General features: G+C 44.0%; 1 protein-coding gene across 1 annotated transcript in view; it reads right to left on the bottom strand.

The window, feature by feature from the left end:
* Positions 1 to 21,212, bottom strand: part of auts2a (activator of transcription and developmental regulator AUTS2 a) — a 265,666-nt gene that overhangs the window by 209,024 nt on the left and 35,430 nt on the right. The window contains exon 2 of the mRNA XM_056594279.1: positions 1,347 to 1,619. Within this exon, the coding sequence (XP_056450254.1) occupies positions 1,347 to 1,619 (273 nt within the window). The remainder of the gene's footprint in view (positions 1 to 1,346; positions 1,620 to 21,212) is intronic.

Here is a 21,212-nt window from a genome sequence, read left to right as displayed (position 1 = left end):
TTGCTTTAATTTAGCAACATCTACTGAGTGCCATATTTTTTATGTAAAACAGATGTTCCACATTGCATATTTTTTTCCGAGTTGCAGCATCAAGTTTTTTTTCTGTACTGTGTCTGCCTCAAATTACCACTATCAAGCCCATTACACATTGATAATAGGGACCACGAGAATTTAGGATTATGAAGGACTACTGAAATACCCCCAAACATTACCAGCAGCAACAGTGGTCAAGAACTTAAAGGCAAAGACATTGATTGTAGGCATTGTAGGCATTGAAAGTGTAAAGACACGACAAATCTTCAGCCATATTGTTTGTTAATTAAAGGTTCTGTGAAAGATGCTGCAAACTAAAATTCTAATGAGATCTAAATTAAATTACAAAACTACATCTGAATCAGATTGTTTAGCCGAACAGCAGCACCACATTATAGATCGACAACAATTATTGTATCCATTAAATTACTTTGTAATTGGGGTTGAAAGGGAAAGACTTGAAAAAATGTCATCTGTGCGATTGAGTTGAAAGTAGTTTTCTGCACGAGGAGTTTGCGATGCCACAATTCAACCTAATGGCTGTTGACAGTTCTGTGGTCGACCAGAATATTGTCTATCATAAATTGAGTTTAAGTAGACCATGTTAGTGGTCAGAACAGTAGTGCATAGCCAAGATGGTCATTAGCTAACATAACATTTTTATGTTTGTAACCATAGCCAAAATCCATCCATCTTATATATGGTTTTCATGGACAAGAAAACGAACGGAACCAAAAGAATTTCATACATTTAAGCACAGAATGCAGCGCTATCTTTTCGTTTTTCTCGATAGAAAAATAGTTTCACTTGCAGTTGCTGTGGAGTCTCTAAAGTTCAACTAACACTGAACTATATAAAGAAGTGTAGTAAAAGGTCAGCTTCATAACTAACCGAAAAATTCATATTATGTACCACAACACCCTCGTTTCAAAGAGATACCACTCTCCCCTTAGAGGGACGAAATGCTACGAAGAGCCTCCATAACAAGGTGTTTTGCATAGTGGCAAAAAAAATAACACCCACCACCATCCAAAATCCTATCGCCTATTCACCTTGAAAGTCCCAGATTGAAAATAACAGGAAAGAATTCAGAGAAATAGACAGAAAAAAATCTATCTTAGGTCTTGGGCGATTTTAAGTATTTTCCTTTAGTGCAGTGTTCAACGTAAGACACTAACAGCATGTTTTAAACAAGAGTGCCTCATCCACAATCACTCCCAATCACAATCAACGCATCATCCAGCACGAATGATGCCACAATCACCGCCACATCCAGAGTAGCTTCACACCAACAGCGCTGATATCAGACTCACCGCGGTGTGTTTCTTGTGGAGGTGTTTCTTCTTCCTCTTGCCCGCCGTGTGAGTCAGGCGGGGGTTGTTGTTCTCCTGGTCCGAGGGCAGGTGGTTGTGGTTGTGGCGGTTGTGGTTGTGGTTGTGGTACTGGTGAGTGTGGTGGTGGTTGTTCTTGCAGGGATCCAGGGTCAAGCCGTTAGGGACCCTGGCCACCTTCTTCTTGTGCAGGGGAACTGCAAGGTTGTTGTGGTCATCCTCCGTGCGATCCTGGGGCTTCCCGCTCTCGTCCTTCTGTGGAGACAGACAAAACACGGCATGAGGGATTAGTCCGGCATTAGGAATTCATTAGGAATACGTTTTATTTGGATTTGACGTTGTACTACTAGACGATATTGATTTTGTATGTTATTTGAAAGTTAAAGAAAAGGAAATCGGGATGTTTCTGGAAGCAATAAAACCCGGAGCTTAACATTGGGACCCACCAGGAGACAAACAGACAGCATCATAACGACACATAACAAATTCTAGCCCTAACACCAGCCCTGTGTGAATGAAATATGTCTCTATGTGGCAACCACCACAATACAAGGCTCGAGTCATCACCTCGGCTTAAAGATACAATTTGATGTATATCTGTGAAGCACGCTAAAAATAAAAAAGCAAGCGAAGCAGTGTGAGGACGACTTCTCCTGGAAGGGAGGCTCAGGCCTGCACTCAAAACAAAAGCATCAAGACACAAAAAAGCATGTGTGTGGAGGTACAGGAGGTACAAAATAAATCAGGGAAACCCCTCCACCACAACCCCACCCATCCCAAACAACCCACCCCCCAGGCCTTTCTGCTGAGCACTTAAACAGACGGAACAATAAGAGAAAAGGCTCAGCTCCGCAGCGTGCGGTCCCTTCTGCCTGTCGCCAACAACACTCTCGCAGCGCCGGCACAAACCCCCTCCCAGCAGGAAGGAGTATTAGACCGTGGAAACAAACCGATACATACAGTCCCCAATACGGCGGAACACTTTCTTAACTGACAGGGGGGTTGATGGTGTTTGACGGTTTGCCGATCAATAACGCAACCCATCTGCCACTGCGGCGGCGCCCGGGCGATGCATTACAGCCCGTCAGAGGTGAAAGGTGCGGGGGGGGGGGGGGGGGGGGGGGGGGGCAAATCAATTTGATACGATTTATAACACGGAGGCTGTGTGCGAGTATTTCGTGTCGTCGTTATGTTCGGTGTTTGTGCGACCCGACAAAAAGAGGAGAACCAGGCAACTTGAGGGGGATATTTCTGACGGCCTCAGATTGGACGGACGTGTCTAAACCGACGTCCAAAGGAGAGGTGCGGAAGGTGGCGTAGGCACGCTAATGACGTGTCGAGGCCTTGTGAGATGCCTGGAACTCATAAAAACAGCATGAACGAGGCACGCAGGACTGAGGTCGGGGGTCGTATTCATCACTTTGCCGGGGTCAGCGGGGACGGTGGCGATGTTTATTTGCGTGAGAGAGGGGGATGTCACGGATGAGTACGTGATAGTGGATAGGGGTGCCCTGTGTGGGTTGAGGATGTGGTTTTAAAAAGGATTGGGTATGTCACATACACAATTATTTGTCTTGGTTTGGTGTTAAGATACAGCTTAAAATAACCTTTTTCAATATTTAGTCTCTTAAATATTGAATTGAAGAGGCTGAAACGACAAATGGAGAAGGGAGTCACTTTTCCAAATCACTACTCTGATAGAATTGATATAGAGCTAATGCCACATGACGTTTTCAGTCTTCCAAATGTACATCTCATAAGCACCTTTCAAATGTGCGAATGGTTGCCATCCCCAGACGAGCTGTGCACATAATACGGGTTCTCTCTCGATACTCAAATCATCGTGGTTTAGCCCCGCAGGTATCCAAGAACAAAAGACCATTGTCGATCAAGTCGGCATCATATGAAGAAGAGATAATAATAACTCAACACAAAGCGCAAACGTTAGGAACAGCTTTCGGGGGGAAAGGGCCCCATTAGCGTGGTTATTCTTTCCTCAGGGAAGTGCTTGTCAGCCGGAAGGCCACTTGGAAAGCCGGCACTGCGCGCGGCATACGTGTGCACGGAGGGAGCTGTCAAAACAACACACAACAGGTGGGCGTGCGACGCGCGTTGACTCCCTGAGACTCATCCAAAGGGCGTGTTCCTCTGGTAGGTACACAAGTGTTTGTCTCTGTCTGTCAACGTCGACAAGGCAACACGACATGTATTCATTGTCGAGAGGGAAGACTGACAGCTGGCTAGGGGGGTGGGGGGGGGGGGGGGGTTACGGGGCGGTGTGGCTGGCTGTGAGCCTCTAAAAGAGAATGTATTATTTCTCTGGAATCAATTATTAATGCTGTGTTTTTCGCTTTACAATGGCTGGACTAATTCCTTACTTCAGCTTCTTATCGTACAGTTTGTGTGTGTGTGTGTGTGTGTGTGTGTGTGTGTGTGTGTGTGTGTGTGTGTGTGTGTGTGTGTGTGTGTGTGTGTGTGTGTGTGTGTGTGTGTGTGTGTGTGTGTGTGTGTGTGTGTGTGTGTGCGTGCGTGAGTATGTGTGTGAGTATGTGTGTTGAATGCTTGTTTTGTGTGGGTCCATAAGAATGTGTGCAAGTGCGTGTGTGTCACTTGGCACTGGGAGGGAAAACAAACTGTTCAGTCTGTCTCACTCTCTAAAAGTCTGGCTGCAGCAAATTAATTATACAGCACACAGTGGCATTCAGACGGTTCTTGTTTGTTTTTGCAACTCCGATAATCGCTTGCAAATTACAGATCAGCTACACCACGCCACTAGCTCATCGTAAAAAAATGTGACAATACATTTATTGTGGATAAAACAGTTTTCCCGAAACATCCTTGAACAATATGTACCTTAACTATCAAACTAGACTCTCTCTCTCTCCCATATGTGGGGGGCAGATTGACACATAGATGAAGTAAAAGTCAGTTTCTTGCAGTCTATCTTGTGTCTCATTAGCAATTCATAGAAAAAAAAAACTAAGGTTCCCCCTTATATGTAATAAGGTGCTTTGTTTGGGCCGCGGTTAAAATCAAAGCTTGAATACTGCCTTAGGCTTTCACCTGAACGGAGAATGTATAACAATGAGACACTGCATGTTAAATATTACTGAAAGTTTGTATATTTATACAAAACTGTGGTGCTGGCTGAATTCATAAAGCAATAAGTGGCAAAAGAAAACGGACATGACTAAAAAATTATAATCGGGAACACCTGTTCACCTTCAATAACATGATCCATGTACTAGGATTTCACTAGTTTGTCAGTAGAACAAATTTGATGGTCTCAAACACTCCTAAACACAAAGTCAAAATAGATTGTAAAATGATGAATGTAGGTGGAACTGTAGAGTGAACAAGAGAGAAAAATAAAGAAAAAGAGGGAGAGAAGGTGGGAGAGAGGGAGAGAGGCAGGAGCGAGAGAGAGAGAGAAAGACAGCGAGTAACAAGACTGAAGGAACCGTGAAGAACAAACAGCAGAGCCTTATTGAATTGGGATTGCTAGGGCAAACACACACACACACACCTATGATAAGAGCAACATCCTCTGCGTGGTGTTGTTTACACGGTTACACTTTGTTCACACTTTGAGTAAACAAAGTTCACCAAGTCATTAATTTTAATGAATTCTTAATTTATAAGCCTTGCATAGATCGACAAGAACAGAGTCAGTTTGTTAGCTCACGTCATCCTATAATGAATCAACTTCATTAAAAATCGAGAGAGAGCACTGTACCAGCCAAAATCCTTATTTATTACTAACACGATTCTAATTTGACCTCAGCATATCAAATAAAGATGTGGCAAAGTGTGATCAATAAAGAAAATTACAATATTTTTCAGATCATTGTGGGGGCAATCTTAATCATTATGAATCAGATTAGAACAACAGTATACCTAAACAAACACACATTAGCCAATTATTGTATGGTGATTAAAAGCCTTTCATGTAGCCTACTAGCTTTTGGTAGCAGTGTATGTTATAAATCAAAAATTGCTCTCCATGTCTTGGCAGAAACAAGTGTTTCCTGAAAAAGTCCCAGTGTGTGAGCCACCTTTGAGCTGGGCCTACATTTTTTATTAACAGAAGACATATGGCTTACAAAATTCTTCCTTATGTTTGGGGGAATTCTATCAGTCCTTTCTCACACAAAATGAAAGAACACACCTTACGTAATCGGTTGTTTGATCGCAATGCAAAGAGAGATATTGTCTCTGTCTAAAACAGTTGAGAGCAGTTCAGCACAAGAAATGTAGAAAATGTAGACAACCACCTCAGATTGTGGTTTCCAAAGCTATGAAGACTGGAAGACCCAGAGGGATCAAACCACTCCCAGATTCTGAAACCAGGGATGCGGTACCGATCTGAATCCTGTATGTATGTACATGAAGCAGGGAACTACCGTTAACCGCCCCAATGTGTAAACAGGCTAAGACGCTGGTCAGTGCGTTGAGCCTTTCCTGAAAGCAGACAACAGTTTTAGAATTGAGGTATTTCCCTCATGTAAACAGGGCCATAGTGCGGGGAGGTTTGCCTTTTGACGGAAAACTTTCACTTTCCCTCACAAAGAAGTGTAGCCTGCAGAGATCACCTATTCTAAGTAGACATTGCCACATCTTTAAGACAAAGGTCTTCCCAAAGATATATCGACTTCACTACTAAAGTAACCCTAACAAAATTTCAACAATGTTCTTTTTGGGAGGGGGAATTTGTTCTGGTTGACATTGCACACAGACAATCGCTACTCAAATCCTCAAATGAGCAGTACGTTTTCTTTGATAATCTCAAGAGAGCATATTAGCTTTCCCTAAGCGCCACGCTTAAGAGATCCTCCTCTTCTATCCTACCATTATGACTTGCATAACTGCCATTTTCCAGCAATTCTCCAGATTTGACATTCTAAGAGCCACCTAAGTCTGTATCAGACCGTAATAATCACCCTGCTTAATGGCACTCAAGACGGTTCTTTAGCAAATCTCTGTGTTCAATTATTATCATTATCGAGCAAAATTATCATCGGGGAAAAGGACGGTGAGGTTGTAGCGTGAACATATCTTTGCCACAATATTGTCTGAGGGGAAAATGGAAGCGACTTGACGTGACAGGATCTCGGTTACACTTATCGCTTCAATGCCACTCTTCTCATTGGATGCGCCAGATCTGAACAAATGACTGACGTCCACACTTGACAAACAGGATTTGTGTTTCAGATGTAATTTTCCCGCAAAAATACTTCCTGGTGAAATAAATTTGCTGAAATGGCGAAGATGTTCTTATTGTTCACAATGCTATTAAAGAGTCAAAAACCTTTGCAATTGAACAGTCATGCATTGCAGAGAGAGGCTGTATAAATGTCTAAACGGACAGTCAAATGTATAGCAACAAAGCGCTGCTGTGGTGGTGTGTAAAAAGAAACTCACACACCTCAAAAAGCAGTTGATGCAGTTTGAACGTTGCTTGTTTTAAGTTAGAAAGATATTGTATATTCAAGTGATACTTGAATCTAATTTGTAGTACTTTGTCCTTTTTTATCGTCTTTTCGTGCTTTTGTGGGAAATAGAAACCAAGATGTGATCATAATTGTAGTATCAATTATGTAGAAAAGCATTATAAGAAGAGGAAGAGAAAGGGACACTAATTTGCTTTCACTATAAATGCTTTTAAAGGTTATTTAAAACATACTTTTAGTTAAAGATCAGCATTTCATTTGAAGAAAAAATATGTACCATATCATTCCTTGAACCACCGTATGCCACGCCATACACTTATACATTAAAGAACAGCTATTCAAAGTCCTGCACCAATCCCTCTTCACTATCGCCCAGCAGCTATTCTCACGGCTGCCATGTGGTTCTAAATGCTACCATCTACTTATCATACCAAGACACACATACACACACACACATATCCCCTGCAGTCCCCTGGGGTATAATAATCTACGTCGTTCACGAGTATACAGTGTATTCTGCAGCGCCAGCACAACGGTGTGTTGTGCAGACAGCCAGCAAATGGGTCCCTCCTCCCAGCGAGACGATGAACAAGATCTACAAGGTGTTCGGAGCACCTGGTCTTGTGTACCTCTTTGCTGTGCACAATGGCAACAGTACGGCCAAAGGAACTACACACAATGGCACACACACACACACACACACACACACACACACACACACACACACACACACACACACACACACACACACACACACACACACACACACACACACACACACACACACACACACACACACACATATTCTGGATTTCCTGGGAAATAAATGGCATCCCCTCGAGACTATTTGCGTCAGTTTGTCAACCGATGTTGATTATTGGGCGTTGTTATTGCTATTGATTATTGGCTTGTTGGTGTCTTGTAGCTGTCAATGTTATTGCGGGCCCAGACAAAGGGCTGTGGTAAAGGGTGTAACGGCCAACATTACCCGCAGAAATAAAACACTTCTCGGATGTAGCGTTGGCACTGCATGACTTGTAAAAAACGGTCTGTGTGAGGATGAGCCATCAGGGCTGTCAGAGCTGCAGGAACGACGTCTACTGTAACTCTATTGCATTGACTCACTGCCTAAGGTTACCTCATTGACTTACTGCTTATGGACACTGCATTGACATACTGCCTGTGTGACACTGCATTGAGCATTCCGGCTGTGTATTATGGAAACTGTGTGTGTGTGTGTGTGTGTGTGTGTGTGTGTGTGTGTGTGTGTGTGTGTGTGTGTGTGTGTGTGTGTGTGTGTGTGTGTGTGTGTGTGTGTGTGTGTGTGTGTGTGTGTGTGTGTGTGTGTGTGTCAGACAAAGAGTGTTTACACGCACTTTAAATTTTGAATTTACATGCACATCTCAACAGAGGACAAGCCAAGCCCTTTCTGTGGGCCTGCCAGCTAAGTGCAGGGCCTAATGAAAAGCAAACACATCCAGCATTAAGTCACAAGAACATTTCCACATTTTGCGCTGATTCAATAAACAAGAAGCAAATGGGGGGAAGTACCACATAAATAAATACAAAACAGAAAAACTACGGTAATGAGCTCCAGATTTGCCAGCAGAAAGCAGGTGTGTCGTATGGAGTCGCTTATCACATCGTTTATGAATATGATTCTCCTTATTGCCCGTTTGGTTGGGCAATGCCGAATAAACAACGATGTAATATGAAACACAACTGCATCTTAGATCAACAGAACAAATGCCAGGAAAGGGAAAAAGGAGGTTTTGGAGGGAGGACAATTGACCAACAGCGCCTTGGAGAGTGGTAGCGCTGGTCGGCCATAGCTCACCATGAGTTAGCGGAGCCTGATGGCTGACAGATGTGAAGGCAAACAAAGCACTCGTGTAAACAGGCAGGAGAGATCACTCGCGGCCACAGCACATGGTCAGTGCTTACATTGGACTGGACTCGTGTGGTGGTCGTGTTGTATTATGTGGAATGTTTTCTAAGGTTTTCAAGGATTACACTAAGATCCGGTTAGTGTTCGCTTAACCAAGAATTTTAAAAATAAACTGTTTCCCGGGTCCATTTATTGTATCTTGTTGTCAAGCATTTACCAAAAATCTTGCCTCCTATCCCTTGGCAACTCATTAAAAAACACATAAACTACTATTTTTCTAGGAATACTGAATGTTCTTCATAAGCCATGTTATCAAAATGTTCTCTGTTTTTCCCAAAAGCTGCAGTCCAGCAACCGTGGAGCGATTCAAACATCAACTGTGGTTCCCTGATGTATTTCCTGTGAAGATGTGTCTGTGCAAAATGATGAGCTGAGCTGGATATCATCACCCGTGAATCCGGTCAAATCATCTGGTCGAATGGGGATGAGGTGCTAAAGGAGAACCAAACCCCCATGACCCCAAGAGGTCAAGGCCAGGTGTGTCATATCACTGCTTCAGCAGCAGGTGACCGGGTTCCAACCCATCAACCAATAAGCCAAACATCCAGGAAATTGTGATTAACACAGAGAGAGTGATCCAATGCAGCATAATGCCTGCCTAATGTGCTTCTTTGTAACAACATTAAACACCAAGCAGTCGATCTCTCAATTCATTAATATGCATTTTAAATAATCACACAATTATAGTACGGTATATATTTTAACATTGGGCTCCACGGCTTAAACCCCCATATTCTCTTTAGGTAGAACATTAAAATGCCTCATTAAAAAAATAAGAGAACTGTTAACAGAGCAATTTAAAAGATGCCGCCAAACAGAACTCTTACGAGGAAATACGATTCCGTTAAGAGTAGTAACGCCACAGAGCAGCGCTACATCTGTTGTTCTCTAATAAAACGCCTTGTTACCCCACGTCGCTGCTATAAAATACACCCTCGATAATACAACAAAACCGGTGACAAACTCAATCGTCTCTGTGTTGCATCACCTCTCTGTGTCTCTCAATCTGTCTCCCACCCACCGATAAACACGGCAGAACATTGACGAGGTAGGGAGAGAACAGTCGTTGTGTGTGAACAGTGTTGAGCAGCGTTGCAATCTTGTTTCCCTGGTCGCCCTCCCTGCACTGTTGAGCCCAACTGATGTCAGGTTGTAGTAGAGAGCCTCGCAGGAGGAGCGCTGTGGAAGTGGGTGAAATACACCTCTCTCGCTCCCTTTCTTTCTCACTCTACCTCTCTCTCTACCTCCATACTCCTCTGTACCTCTCTCTGTAAGTCTCTTTCTCAATACACCTCTCTCTCTAGCTGCTCACTCAATAACTCCCTCAATCTCTCTCGCTCTACCCCTCTCTCGCTCTCTCTCTTCTTTCCATCTCCCCTCCTTCCCCCCCCTCCCCTCCCTCCTCCCTCCTCTCTCCTCTCTCCTCCACTGCAAGCCAATTTTTGGTAATGGCATCTGAACAAAAGAAACCTCTCCCTCCCTCCCTCCCTCCCTCCCTCGCTCGCTCTCTCTCTCCCTCCCTCTCCCCCTCGCTCTCCCGCTCTCTGCTGCTCAGATTAGCTCAGCGGGCTTCAGCACAATGGGCTCCTAGCCGCGGCGCTGCCCAGACACTTAAGTTCCACCGGGGCCAAGGAGACCACCATGCTGGGGGGGAGGTTGGGGGGCTCTTCACAGCCTCCTTGGTTGAATAATAACATTTGCTCAAGCGGCGCGGCGAGGACTAAGCCCGGGGTTTAAACCAGCGGCCGGTGATGTCGCTACACCCCCCTACCCCAAACCCCCCCTCACACACACACACACACACACACACACACGCACACACTCCATTTGTCTACCATATGCACCCGGCTGGCTGTGGCGACGCGAAACCTCTGTTGGGAGCCGCGCGCGGCGACGGCACGATTTGCAGCGGAGTGTTGCCGGGGTTGCCTAGCAACTGGACACAGTTGGGGGACTAGTTTGAATGAGAAGCAGTGCTTCATCCCCCGAACCCCAAGTGTTCCGGCGTCGGGACATGTCGAAGCGTACGTATGGTGTGTGAGGTACACTTGAATAGGGGTGGTGGGGGTGGTGGGGGATTATCCCCCCCCCCCCCCCTGCGGAGGGATAGTTGGGGCTGGCGGCTACCGGTGGAGAGGCAGATCGCATTGGACAAAGAGGATCCAATGACACGCAGCGAGAGCGAAAGCAGGCGGGAGAACAAATGCGGTTAAGCAGCGAAATCATTGGATCACATGGAGCAGGGGCAATTCTTTGATGAGCTGGATTGAGGGAGGTTGAAATGGTCCAGGGAGAGACAGCAGGGGAGCGGGAATGACTCCCTTTCCCCCCTTGCTCAGAGTGGGGGCTGCCCAGAGTAGAGAGATGGATAGTGTACGAAATAAACATGAGCGACAACAACAACAACAAATGGGTTCTTGTGTTGGATCTCAAGATAGATTCTCCCAAAGCGTTGTTGTGTTCCCTTTCAACTAGTGCGCTCACGACGAGGATGTTTGTGGTGCGTATGAGTGATTCGTGGATATCACACAGAGTATCAGGCTTCAGTGTACTGCATATTTAATTCAAGAATTCAGACACAATCAAGGCTCGACCGAGACGGCTGGAGCCAGAAACTGTAAAATAAATAGCAAATCGTTAAGACATTAAGAAAGGATAAAATGCCCAACTGTTGAATAGACAGATAATTGTATTCCCGATTTATTTACTGTAACAAACGCATTCAACTGCCAGAAAACAAAGGAAGGGCGAAACACCTCAGGGTCGATTACACCCACCTTCATAACAAAAGCAGAAATACCAGCTATGGCTTTCCTTTAATGTGATTGCATTGGAAAAAAAAAATATCGGCAGCGAAACTTTGTCTTACGCTAACACACAGTTCAAACGACCCGGAGCGGTGCTGTGCGAAGGTTTTAGGGGTGCATTTCCTGCCTACGTATAGACTATGTGAGCAGAAAGTCTTGTTTGCCAGCGACCAGATATCCCATCTATTCACAGGCAGCAGACGCTGCTGCAGCGGAGCAGGCGGGCGGCACACATGCCTCTCCCCTACAGCAGTCATTAGAAACGCAGTGGAAAGACTCACAATCAACATGTCTCCAAATCACAGACGGAGATGGGAAGCGATGCGGGGGGGGGGGGTTAGTGTGAGCAAACATTTTAGTCTCAGAGGCTCGCGATGATGATGATGATGGTGATGATGATGATGATTACGATTCCCAGTACTTTTACTTGATCCATTTTTATGAACCCTGTATCATATGCTTGTAGCAAAATTAAAAAGAGGGTTCATGTTTAAAAAGTGTATTCCTAATTGAAGGGGCATCTGTAAAACAAATGATTACAATCTATCCCAAACAACAGAACCAATAAGCAGCAATCACTGCCTTACGTATTTAAGGCTTTATTTTTACCAAGTTAAAATCATTAAGAGAGTAAAAAGCCTTTTTACGTACACACGTACATATGTATGTGAAGGCATATGTATATGCATTTATGTGTGTTTAATTGTGTATGTGTATTTGTGTATGTATGTATGTATGTTTATATATGTGTGCGATGCGAGTCTGTATGTGTATATGTGTATGTGGCCTATGTGTGTTTGGTTGTTTAATCGTAACTACACACATCCTCCCGCACCAACACTGTTAAAATTACAGGGGATTACTAAACCCGCAAACAATCTCAACAAAGCAAACCAAACAGGCATATTTCATGAGACAAGGCTTTTCTAATTAGTGACTAATGCCAAACACATCCGAAATCATCAGGTATCACGAATGTGGTCATAACGTCGCTGATGCAGTGCCCAATGTAGAATAATTGCCTCTTTTTCAATTACGACACAAATGGGTAGGATTCTGTGAGGGACTTTTCTTTGTGCTGTGTGGCTGGAAAACATTGTAACAGCTAAACCAATTAAAGCTCATTTGGGGATAACAAAATAATAAGGCAATTAAAATAAGTGGCTGGGGGATGAAAGAATGCTTGATATTATGCCTGATTACTCTAGAAGAGAGTTATTAAAAAACATTTCCTACTGCTTACTATTTTTGTTTTGGAATATTTAAGGTTGAAATGTTTATCAAAACAATCAACTGGCTTACATAAAAAAAGAAGGAAAGTGTTTAACCATAGTTTGATAAATATAAAAGCGGGCTTCGATTTTATAGATTTGAAATAGTTTGTACATTTCACGTTGGATGTATTCTTTTAGTTCTGTTGTGATTTCTTTATTTCAGCAACTGCTGGGATTTCATGTTAAGTAATCAGTTGACCTTTGACCCAACCTCCTGCTCACACACGCACACAGAAACACTTTGCAAAGTGCACTTACTACAACCTTTCTGTGATGCATTGGTCAAACCTACAGCACACAGTTATAGATATGAAGCGTTCAAACACAAAGAGATAAAACCAGCCAGGAGTTTAACACGCACACACACACCCCCACACACCCAAAGACAATGACCTCATCCCTGCATCGCTTCAATCACCCCGGTGATGTGGAGGTCACGCTCAACAGTAAACATTATCAATGGGCTGTACTGCGTCTCATAAATCCAACCCCACACACACTCAAACACACACCGCTAGCAGGTCTGGTTGGTGTGTGTGTGTGTGTGTGTGTGTGTGTGTGTGTGTGTGTGTGTGTGTGTGTGTGTGTGTGTGTGTGTGTGTGTGTGTGTGTGTAGATGAAGCACCCCTCAATTGCCATGGACTTCCGCCCAGACTTTTGTGAGAGAAATGGGGCATGCTCGCGCACACGCTGAGAACCGGTGCGAGGGTCAGTGTCTGGGCGCAGGGCGGGTGTGAGCCCGGCGTGGAGACTGGAAGGTGAGAGTTCTGTATTGTTTGGACTCTGTGTGATCATCCTCCCTGGTGTTGTTGTTTTAACAGCAGTATATAGCGGGCCACAGCAGACTCATAACATTTAAGTGTGTTTGTACAACCTGCACTCTGCGTTTGAAGGAACTTCGGGTGATCTTTCTGGCCCATTATGCTGTTGACCGAATTATTCAGCAAAGAGCCAGAGATGGGATTGTGTTGTTGTTTTTTTATCTTGCCTTCTCTCGCTGTTTGAGCATTGACAAAAAGAAGGGGGAACACGCTAGGGCTGGCACAAACCCCTCTTTCAAAGTAAAGGTCCATTATCTTCCTTCACAGAGTGTGTTTGGATTACTATCATTTTGAACTCACTGGGGAGGCGTAGCTAAATTGAAGCAGAGAATCGGCGAGCAACACAGAAAAAAAATGAATAGCTCAATAATAGGTGGCTTGGGTGCTGCCTGCCAGTCAAAGTGAATGGCGGTTGCAAATTAATAGTCGGGTCAACGAGGGTTAATTAGATAGCAATGGAGCAAATGAGTGTGAGGGCAGCTCTGATTGATGACAAAACAGTGTTTATCCTCTCTCTCTCTCTCTCCCTCTCTCCCTCTCCCTCCCTCTCCCCCTCTCTCTCTCTCTCTCTCTCTCTCTCTCTCTCTCTCTCCCCCCCCTCTCTCTCTCTCCCCCTCTCTCCCCCTCTCTCTCATCATTAACACAATACATCCGGGGGGTGTATCAGGGGCTAACTCTGTGGCATGCAGGACAAATCGAAAGACGCGCCAATCAATATGATACGTCTGGGTGAATGCCAGGAACCGTTGCCATCCTTATACCTTCTTACAGATGGGGTTATTGTTTTATTTAAGCTCTGCTGCCTGCTTGACATCTGCCTGCTGTAACAACATGATTTCCATCCACGGATCACTGGAGAACTTACGTATCAGTGTAGCTATGAATAAACATATGCGGATATGTGATGGTATACTATTGACTCATTCTTGTCCTATCTACTCCGCGAATAACAACTCAGGTTTTAAATTGATACTTTTAGTCTGATGGCAGACAACCTCAAATCCGGGCAGAATGGGGTGACTAAATTTTTCGGCAAGCAGCATTTAACTCGAAAAGTCTCTGCAAAGGTTTAAAATCAAAACCGTCTAGACTAGCCATTGTCGAAATACACTTCTAAAAGCTGTATCAGCCCGCGCCAATTAGCTCCTCTTGGGTAGAGATCTCCGTAACGTATCAGTTAACTAGGTCCACCTGCAGTTTCTGCTTTCCGGCCCAGGCTCTTTGTCATTTCCCCAGGAGGTTCAGCTGTCACAAGGCAGGACTCTGGAACCCCGATGACCTTACTGGTGCTTGCACCAGCAGGGAATATAAATGCCCTCTCTACCTTCATCCACATGCATGTCCATAAGGCGGTTCTCTCTGCACTGAGGAGCGGTGGAGGTGGGTTAAGAGAGGAGCCATGGCAGGGACTCAAGTGAGGTCCTTTAAATACACAGCACTTAAAGAGAGCTCCACCTACAACCGCCTGCACAAGGTTTGCATCTTCCTAAACTGCGGAACGGAGGGCTGGGGGGGATGGGGAGGATGGGGGGGGACGGGGGGGGGACAGAGAGGCAGACATTTGCAGCCGCTATGCTTTCGTCCTGCTTTTTAATCCAAGCTTCCACTGCAGTGCTGAGCTGACACTGCAGAGGGCTCTGACTGAACTAGCCAAGGCTCGGTAATGACATATGTTAAATGCAAGAGTCTCTCGCTCCCTCTCTCTCTCTGGATCCCCACTGTAAACTGGATGAGCTCAATGCGTCTTACAGATACCCGTGAGGGGGAAAATAGAACTCAATTCACAAAATGGAGTAGAGTGAGGCCAGATAAGACATTGGAGTGACAACTGAATGAGAGGAGATGCTGCCTGCTCACACAGACACCCATACATACAGACACGTGCGCTCATTACATACACACACACACACACACACACACACACACACACACACATCCGAACAGCCCTTTACTGTCCCTCTTGCCCGAATGTATAACTCTCGTGAAAACCCTCACATTTTTCCACTTAGTATTTTCTTATTATGCATGTAATGGTTTTAATACCGGCTGTGAGATGATGGAAGAAAAGCAATTCTTCACCTTTAAAAGTGGCTTTGTAATGTAAAAAAAGACTTTCTATTAAAAACTTTAATTAGCAATGATAATTGAGTTTTGAGACCATCTGTGGTAATTAATTAGGTAGCTTCGCTTTACCTCTAATAAACTCCTTATGAAAAGACTAAACCAGCAGGGAAGAATGTAGTCTAGCCTAAATCTCTTATTAAAATGGTTCACAATGTAAACACAATTAAGCCGTTAAATACCCCCCCAAAAAAATATTAATGATGCAGATCTTATTAACACCATTTTAGTGCTTTAGTCTGTTACCTTTGCTTCTACAACTAAAACTACGATTCAGCAGTCCAAATGTGAGGGTGCCCCATAGAGAATGACCTCAGCATGCAAAGCTGGGAGGAACACGCTTGCCACATAATCGTACACAATGAGCAGACGAAAAGAATAAATGCTGTAGTTGTTATGCAACCGTAACTGTGGTATGACTGTACCATAGATAAATATATAAATATAGCATTTAAATATTCACACCAACAACCAACTTCGATACAGCCACAACTCAAAGTTCAATGAGTTTACTGGTGATGTACCATTAATTGGCTTGTACATCAAAACGCATCATGGGATTTTTTGTTGGTGCCATGCTGCCATTTTGAGAGGACTCAAGAGGATGTTAAATTGTACAATTATAAATCAACAGAAATACACCGTAACCCAGGCTTATTAAAACTTTACTTTGCCATGCCTTGCATGAGACAGCTCCAAACACAACAACGTAACCCCATAACGATAAATCACTAGGTGAAGATAACACTGCTAGGTGAAGTCCAGACGCACAAGCCCTATCCTCCAGCTACAATACAACCGCTTTATTACGAGTAAACACAGTTTAGAGTGCAGCGTCATGGGATTAAATGACTACCCAACAATCCCCCCTCCCCCAATGAACATCTTTAACATTTAAGTACTAAACCTAAGTTACTGAACCCTCCCCCTCCAGGACAACTTGACAACACCAGTGTACCAATTAAACACATCTAGCGCAACATACAACTGATGAATTATTTAACATTCTCTGGAACGATGGAATCCTTCTTTCTGCGATCCTCCTCAAGGTCTCTGCCTTGAGGAGTAAGGCTTTTTTTCCTTTGCCCTTTAGAGGCAATCAAAAACAATATTTGAATTTTGTTTGTGTGTTCTTAGGGGGTGTTGTATGATGTGGCACGCAAATCGCTTACATTTTTTTACAGATGGCTAGATAAATACAATAATAATATACATGTTTTATGCGCTTCAAAATTAGCACTTCAGAGGTTAAGAGGCTAGCTCTGTATCGTTAATAATAATAATAAAAAAGAATTAAAAACTATATAAATATAATTAATGAGATAAGGGAGGAATATTGTGTGGATAAGCTCCCTCAGAAGAGCATTGAATTCGGTGTACATCTGAAATGATTAATTTCCTTAAACGCAAGGCATTAAAGTACATCCTCCCTGCACACTGTGAACAGTAAATGATAGCAGCCAATTAGGATAGTCATCGTTTTCGCTCGGCTGGGTTTTATATTGACGACTTGGAAAGAAAATAATTATTGGACATTAGCTGTGCGTATTGCTTTCCTTGTGTAAAATTACTGAAAATAGATATTGAGTGCTCAGCACTGAGGGCTTTTTCCTTTTTTTTATTATTATTCAAAACAAATGAGAAACGATTTTTCTAATGTCTCTGTTCTGGGAATGTGCCTATTGGGTCAGGATAACCGTCAGACAGTTAGCCAGAACGCAAAAAGCTTTGGAACCAAAATTAAGGCATTGGCTACTGTGACTACAACGCTCTCAAGGATGTGACTAAAAACGCTTGAAATTACATATAAGCCCAATTAGCCTTGAGTTTGTGTCAATATTAGCCTTTTTTTCACACGATGAGACCCAAGTTATAATCCACAATCAACAAGGAGAAGAGCTTGAGACCAGTCTGTCGGAAACATTGATCATTTTTCGCATAATTGTATCCGGTTTGTTTGCATTAGCTCCCAAACCAAGCCAGGTGTAAAATGATAAATATGTAGGACTACGTTCTAAATGGTCCCCTGAGGAACAAAAAAAAAAAAAAATTGTTTCTTACCAGAAGAAAAATTTGCCTCATGAATTCAAAATGTCAGACAGACACTCATGCACACACAGAAGCGCACTCAAGGCACAACAGGGTATGTCAACACAAATGAATCATCCGGGCGCTGCTTAGGTAAGCACATCCTAATGTGGGTTAACAATCTGTCTAATTATGATCTCGCTGGCAGCCATTGTCTCCCGCTCCCTGGGGACAACACTCTCTGTAACGCGGCATCCAATTCTGACACAACGCAATTATTACGGGTCGCGGAAGCACGTAGCAAGCGCGCGGCGTATCGACAGGGCCCCCTCAAACGTCCCCTTTCTTTTGCCGCATTGACGTCTTAAGTGCTCGCTCCGATTGGCATCACCAAATGGCGTGCGGTGGATCCCGTTGGAAACTGTAGGAAGAAGTGTTTTAGTGCTTTCAGTGAAAGGTGAGAGGCCGTCTGTCTGTTTGTCTGTCTGTCTGCATCTCTGTTTGAGGGAGTCAAGCTACAGGGTTTTTCCAAGAGAATTGGACGATGTGGTCTAGAGTTTTTTTCTCATATACTCAGAGGAGAGCCATGCTTGACTGTTTAATTTGTAAGCATAAAGCAGCTTATAGTGAATTCAGGTACCTGTCATAAAGGAGGAGTTATGGGGGTTGGGCTCCCTGACCATGGGTAGACTGTAGGCATTGGACATGGGACACCCCCTGCTCCCCCCCCCTCCCTCCCTTTGTGGACATGGTGAACAAGCCCAGCACCATTTAGCATTATGCCCATGCATGACCCTCACCACCATACTGACTCCCTGTCCTCGAACGTGCGGTAAAATAAATTGAACTGAAATCGCTCGAAGGCAAATAAAGAAATATCCCAAAATTATAAAAACTAAGCAACCCTTACCCTCTGTACTTCATTCAATCCAATCCTTTGTTTAGAATGAAAAACTTGGAAGCTCAGCAAAGTAACGCAGTATCTTTATATAATTCCTCCTTTGCTTGCTTTAATAATAATTACCAGCCAGCGTGTCATTGCGGAGTGCTGCTAGCACACACACTGAGATCAGCAACAGCAAGAAAAACAATCCTTGCGTCAGTGTCAAGCCTCCTTAGGAATACTTAAAATGAACGATAAGCAAAATGTACAAAGTTCGTGCAGGTAGGTATTTTATGGCATTCAATGACTTCCCGCAGTGCCACACACACAGTTTAAATATACTGCCTTTGTTTTTTTGTTGCATGGCACATATTCCACACTGTCTAGAAATGAGTCAGACGAATCGATGACTCAGCCTCCTGTTTTATAGAGAGAACGAGAAAGAGAGTGAAGAAGGGAGAGAGAGAGAGAGATGGAACTTGTTCCGGTCGATGCTTTAAATGATGCTTCCCTTCACAGAGACCATTTAGTTTTAAGAGGCTTAATATAACTTACAGTGTCACAGCCATAACCAAAGGCATTGATTTTTTCACTCAAACATCAAACCACCCAGACTCTACCACACTTTGTGTATTTATCTTACATTTTATTACACCATTTGTGTGTCACCAAGTCCCTCCCCGAAGCAGAAACCAAACCACAAAACACACACACACACACACACAGACAGACACACACACCACACACGCTTCATTTTCTTCCAGATGTGCACATCATGCAAAGCATTGCCATCATCCTTGCACTAAAGAGCAAATGGACCGCTGATTGATCCATTACGTGCTGGTGGAGGGGGAACGCAGTCTGAATGGAACGAAAGACGTTCCTGAATTGGAACGTCTTAGAAAACTGTGTTCCCCAAAAACGGTTTGAAATTCTCTTCCACAGCTTCATGTTTTCCTCCAAGGGAAACATAATCTCTGCATGACTGGCAGATAGATTAGACCGAGAAAAAAACAAAAGAGAGAGAGAGTGAGAGGGAGAGAGAGAGATTTCTGTCCCATGTTTCATATTTTGAACACATCAGGATGTCCCCCATATTGTCTTGATTCCTCTGTCTTTCAAAAACCACAAGAGTACCATCGCAGGTGTATGGATGGGTGTGTGCATGTGCGCACATGCGTGCACGATTGTGCGTTTGCATTGAGTCTCTGTGTGGATACATGCACTGCAGGGCTGGCTTAGCAGCGCTGTGCACGCCGGCTGAGAGTGCCGGTGGGTGCGGCTGCAGTGTGCATGGCTGGCTGCCTGATTTAGCTCCAAGTACTAATGTTCATGGGAGTGTGCTCTCGGGAATAAGAGGGAGCTGAACAGCGCCGAGGAAATGGCAGCTTTTACGGCTCGTAAGAACCGCTAGTAAAAGAAAATCATAAAAAAAAAAAGTGCACATCGCGAGACCGCGATACGCAGGCCGGAAATACAGAGTTTTATGACTCTACGGCAAATATGGTGTGGGGCCGCCCGATGACTCTCCTCTGCTGGGAAGCAGCGTGTCTGGGAGACGATAAGAAGCTGCACATCAACAACTTCCACCCAGGGGCGCAGAACTAGGGGGGGCAGGGGGGCCGCCATACCCCCCCCCCCCACACACACACACACACACACACACACCACACACACACACAAACACACTTTTCCCTCCTCCGTCAATGTTTTTTTAGTTGCAATCACTGTGTCGCCACGAATGCCCCTTTATTGCAATACTTCAGGTAAACGTTGCATTAATCGTTCCCTTCGCCTCTAAGACTCTCCGCTCTAACTCACACCACCGTTCTCAAATGATCACAACATCACTGTTTAGTTGACCGAGGCAACATTTACCATAGATGGCAAGAAGTTAAACTTGAGCTAATAGGGTACTGTTTGATAACATACCCCAATTCGGAAATTAAATGTGTTAGAAAATAAGTTGCTTATTTCGTTTATTGTATATTCATATCCTATTCTTTTCCTTCTCAAACCCTACCTTGATCAATGGTCTGACGAACATCAATGCCCACTGAATCCTATAGCGAAAAAGCTTAACATAGCCCAAGATTCTGTGATATAGCCTAAGAGCTGTTGAACTACACTTGCCAGGTTAGCTTTCAGATGAAATTATTGTATGAAGATCAAGGCAGGATGTGATCTATTCTACAAACTCTTTACCATAAATCTTAAAAATGCTTGCAAATAAAGGTAACCCACCCTCATTTGAATAGTTATTCATCATGGAAACAGTTTATTGCCGTCTCAAAGCCTTTATTAGTCCTGCTCACTATACGCCGTGCATATCAGCTGCTGGCCACTTTTCACTAAATCAATTGTTGATTTATTATTTAATCGGCTGACCTAGTCTGAGTTCACAATGGTCGGCTTCATGTCATGATAAATAAAGGTGGTGCTGGAGGCATTCTAGCGAAGGAATCGCTGCAGAGCACGAGTGTTGTATGACAGCATTGACAAGCCCACCCATCCCT

Source organism: Gadus chalcogrammus, chromosome 7 (genome assembly GCF_026213295.1).
Source record: "Gadus chalcogrammus isolate NIFS_2021 chromosome 7, NIFS_Gcha_1.0, whole genome shotgun sequence".
NCBI classification, from domain to species: Eukaryota; Metazoa; Chordata; class Actinopteri; order Gadiformes; family Gadidae; genus Gadus; species Gadus chalcogrammus.
This window is presented reverse-complemented; position numbering and strand designations above follow the sequence as displayed.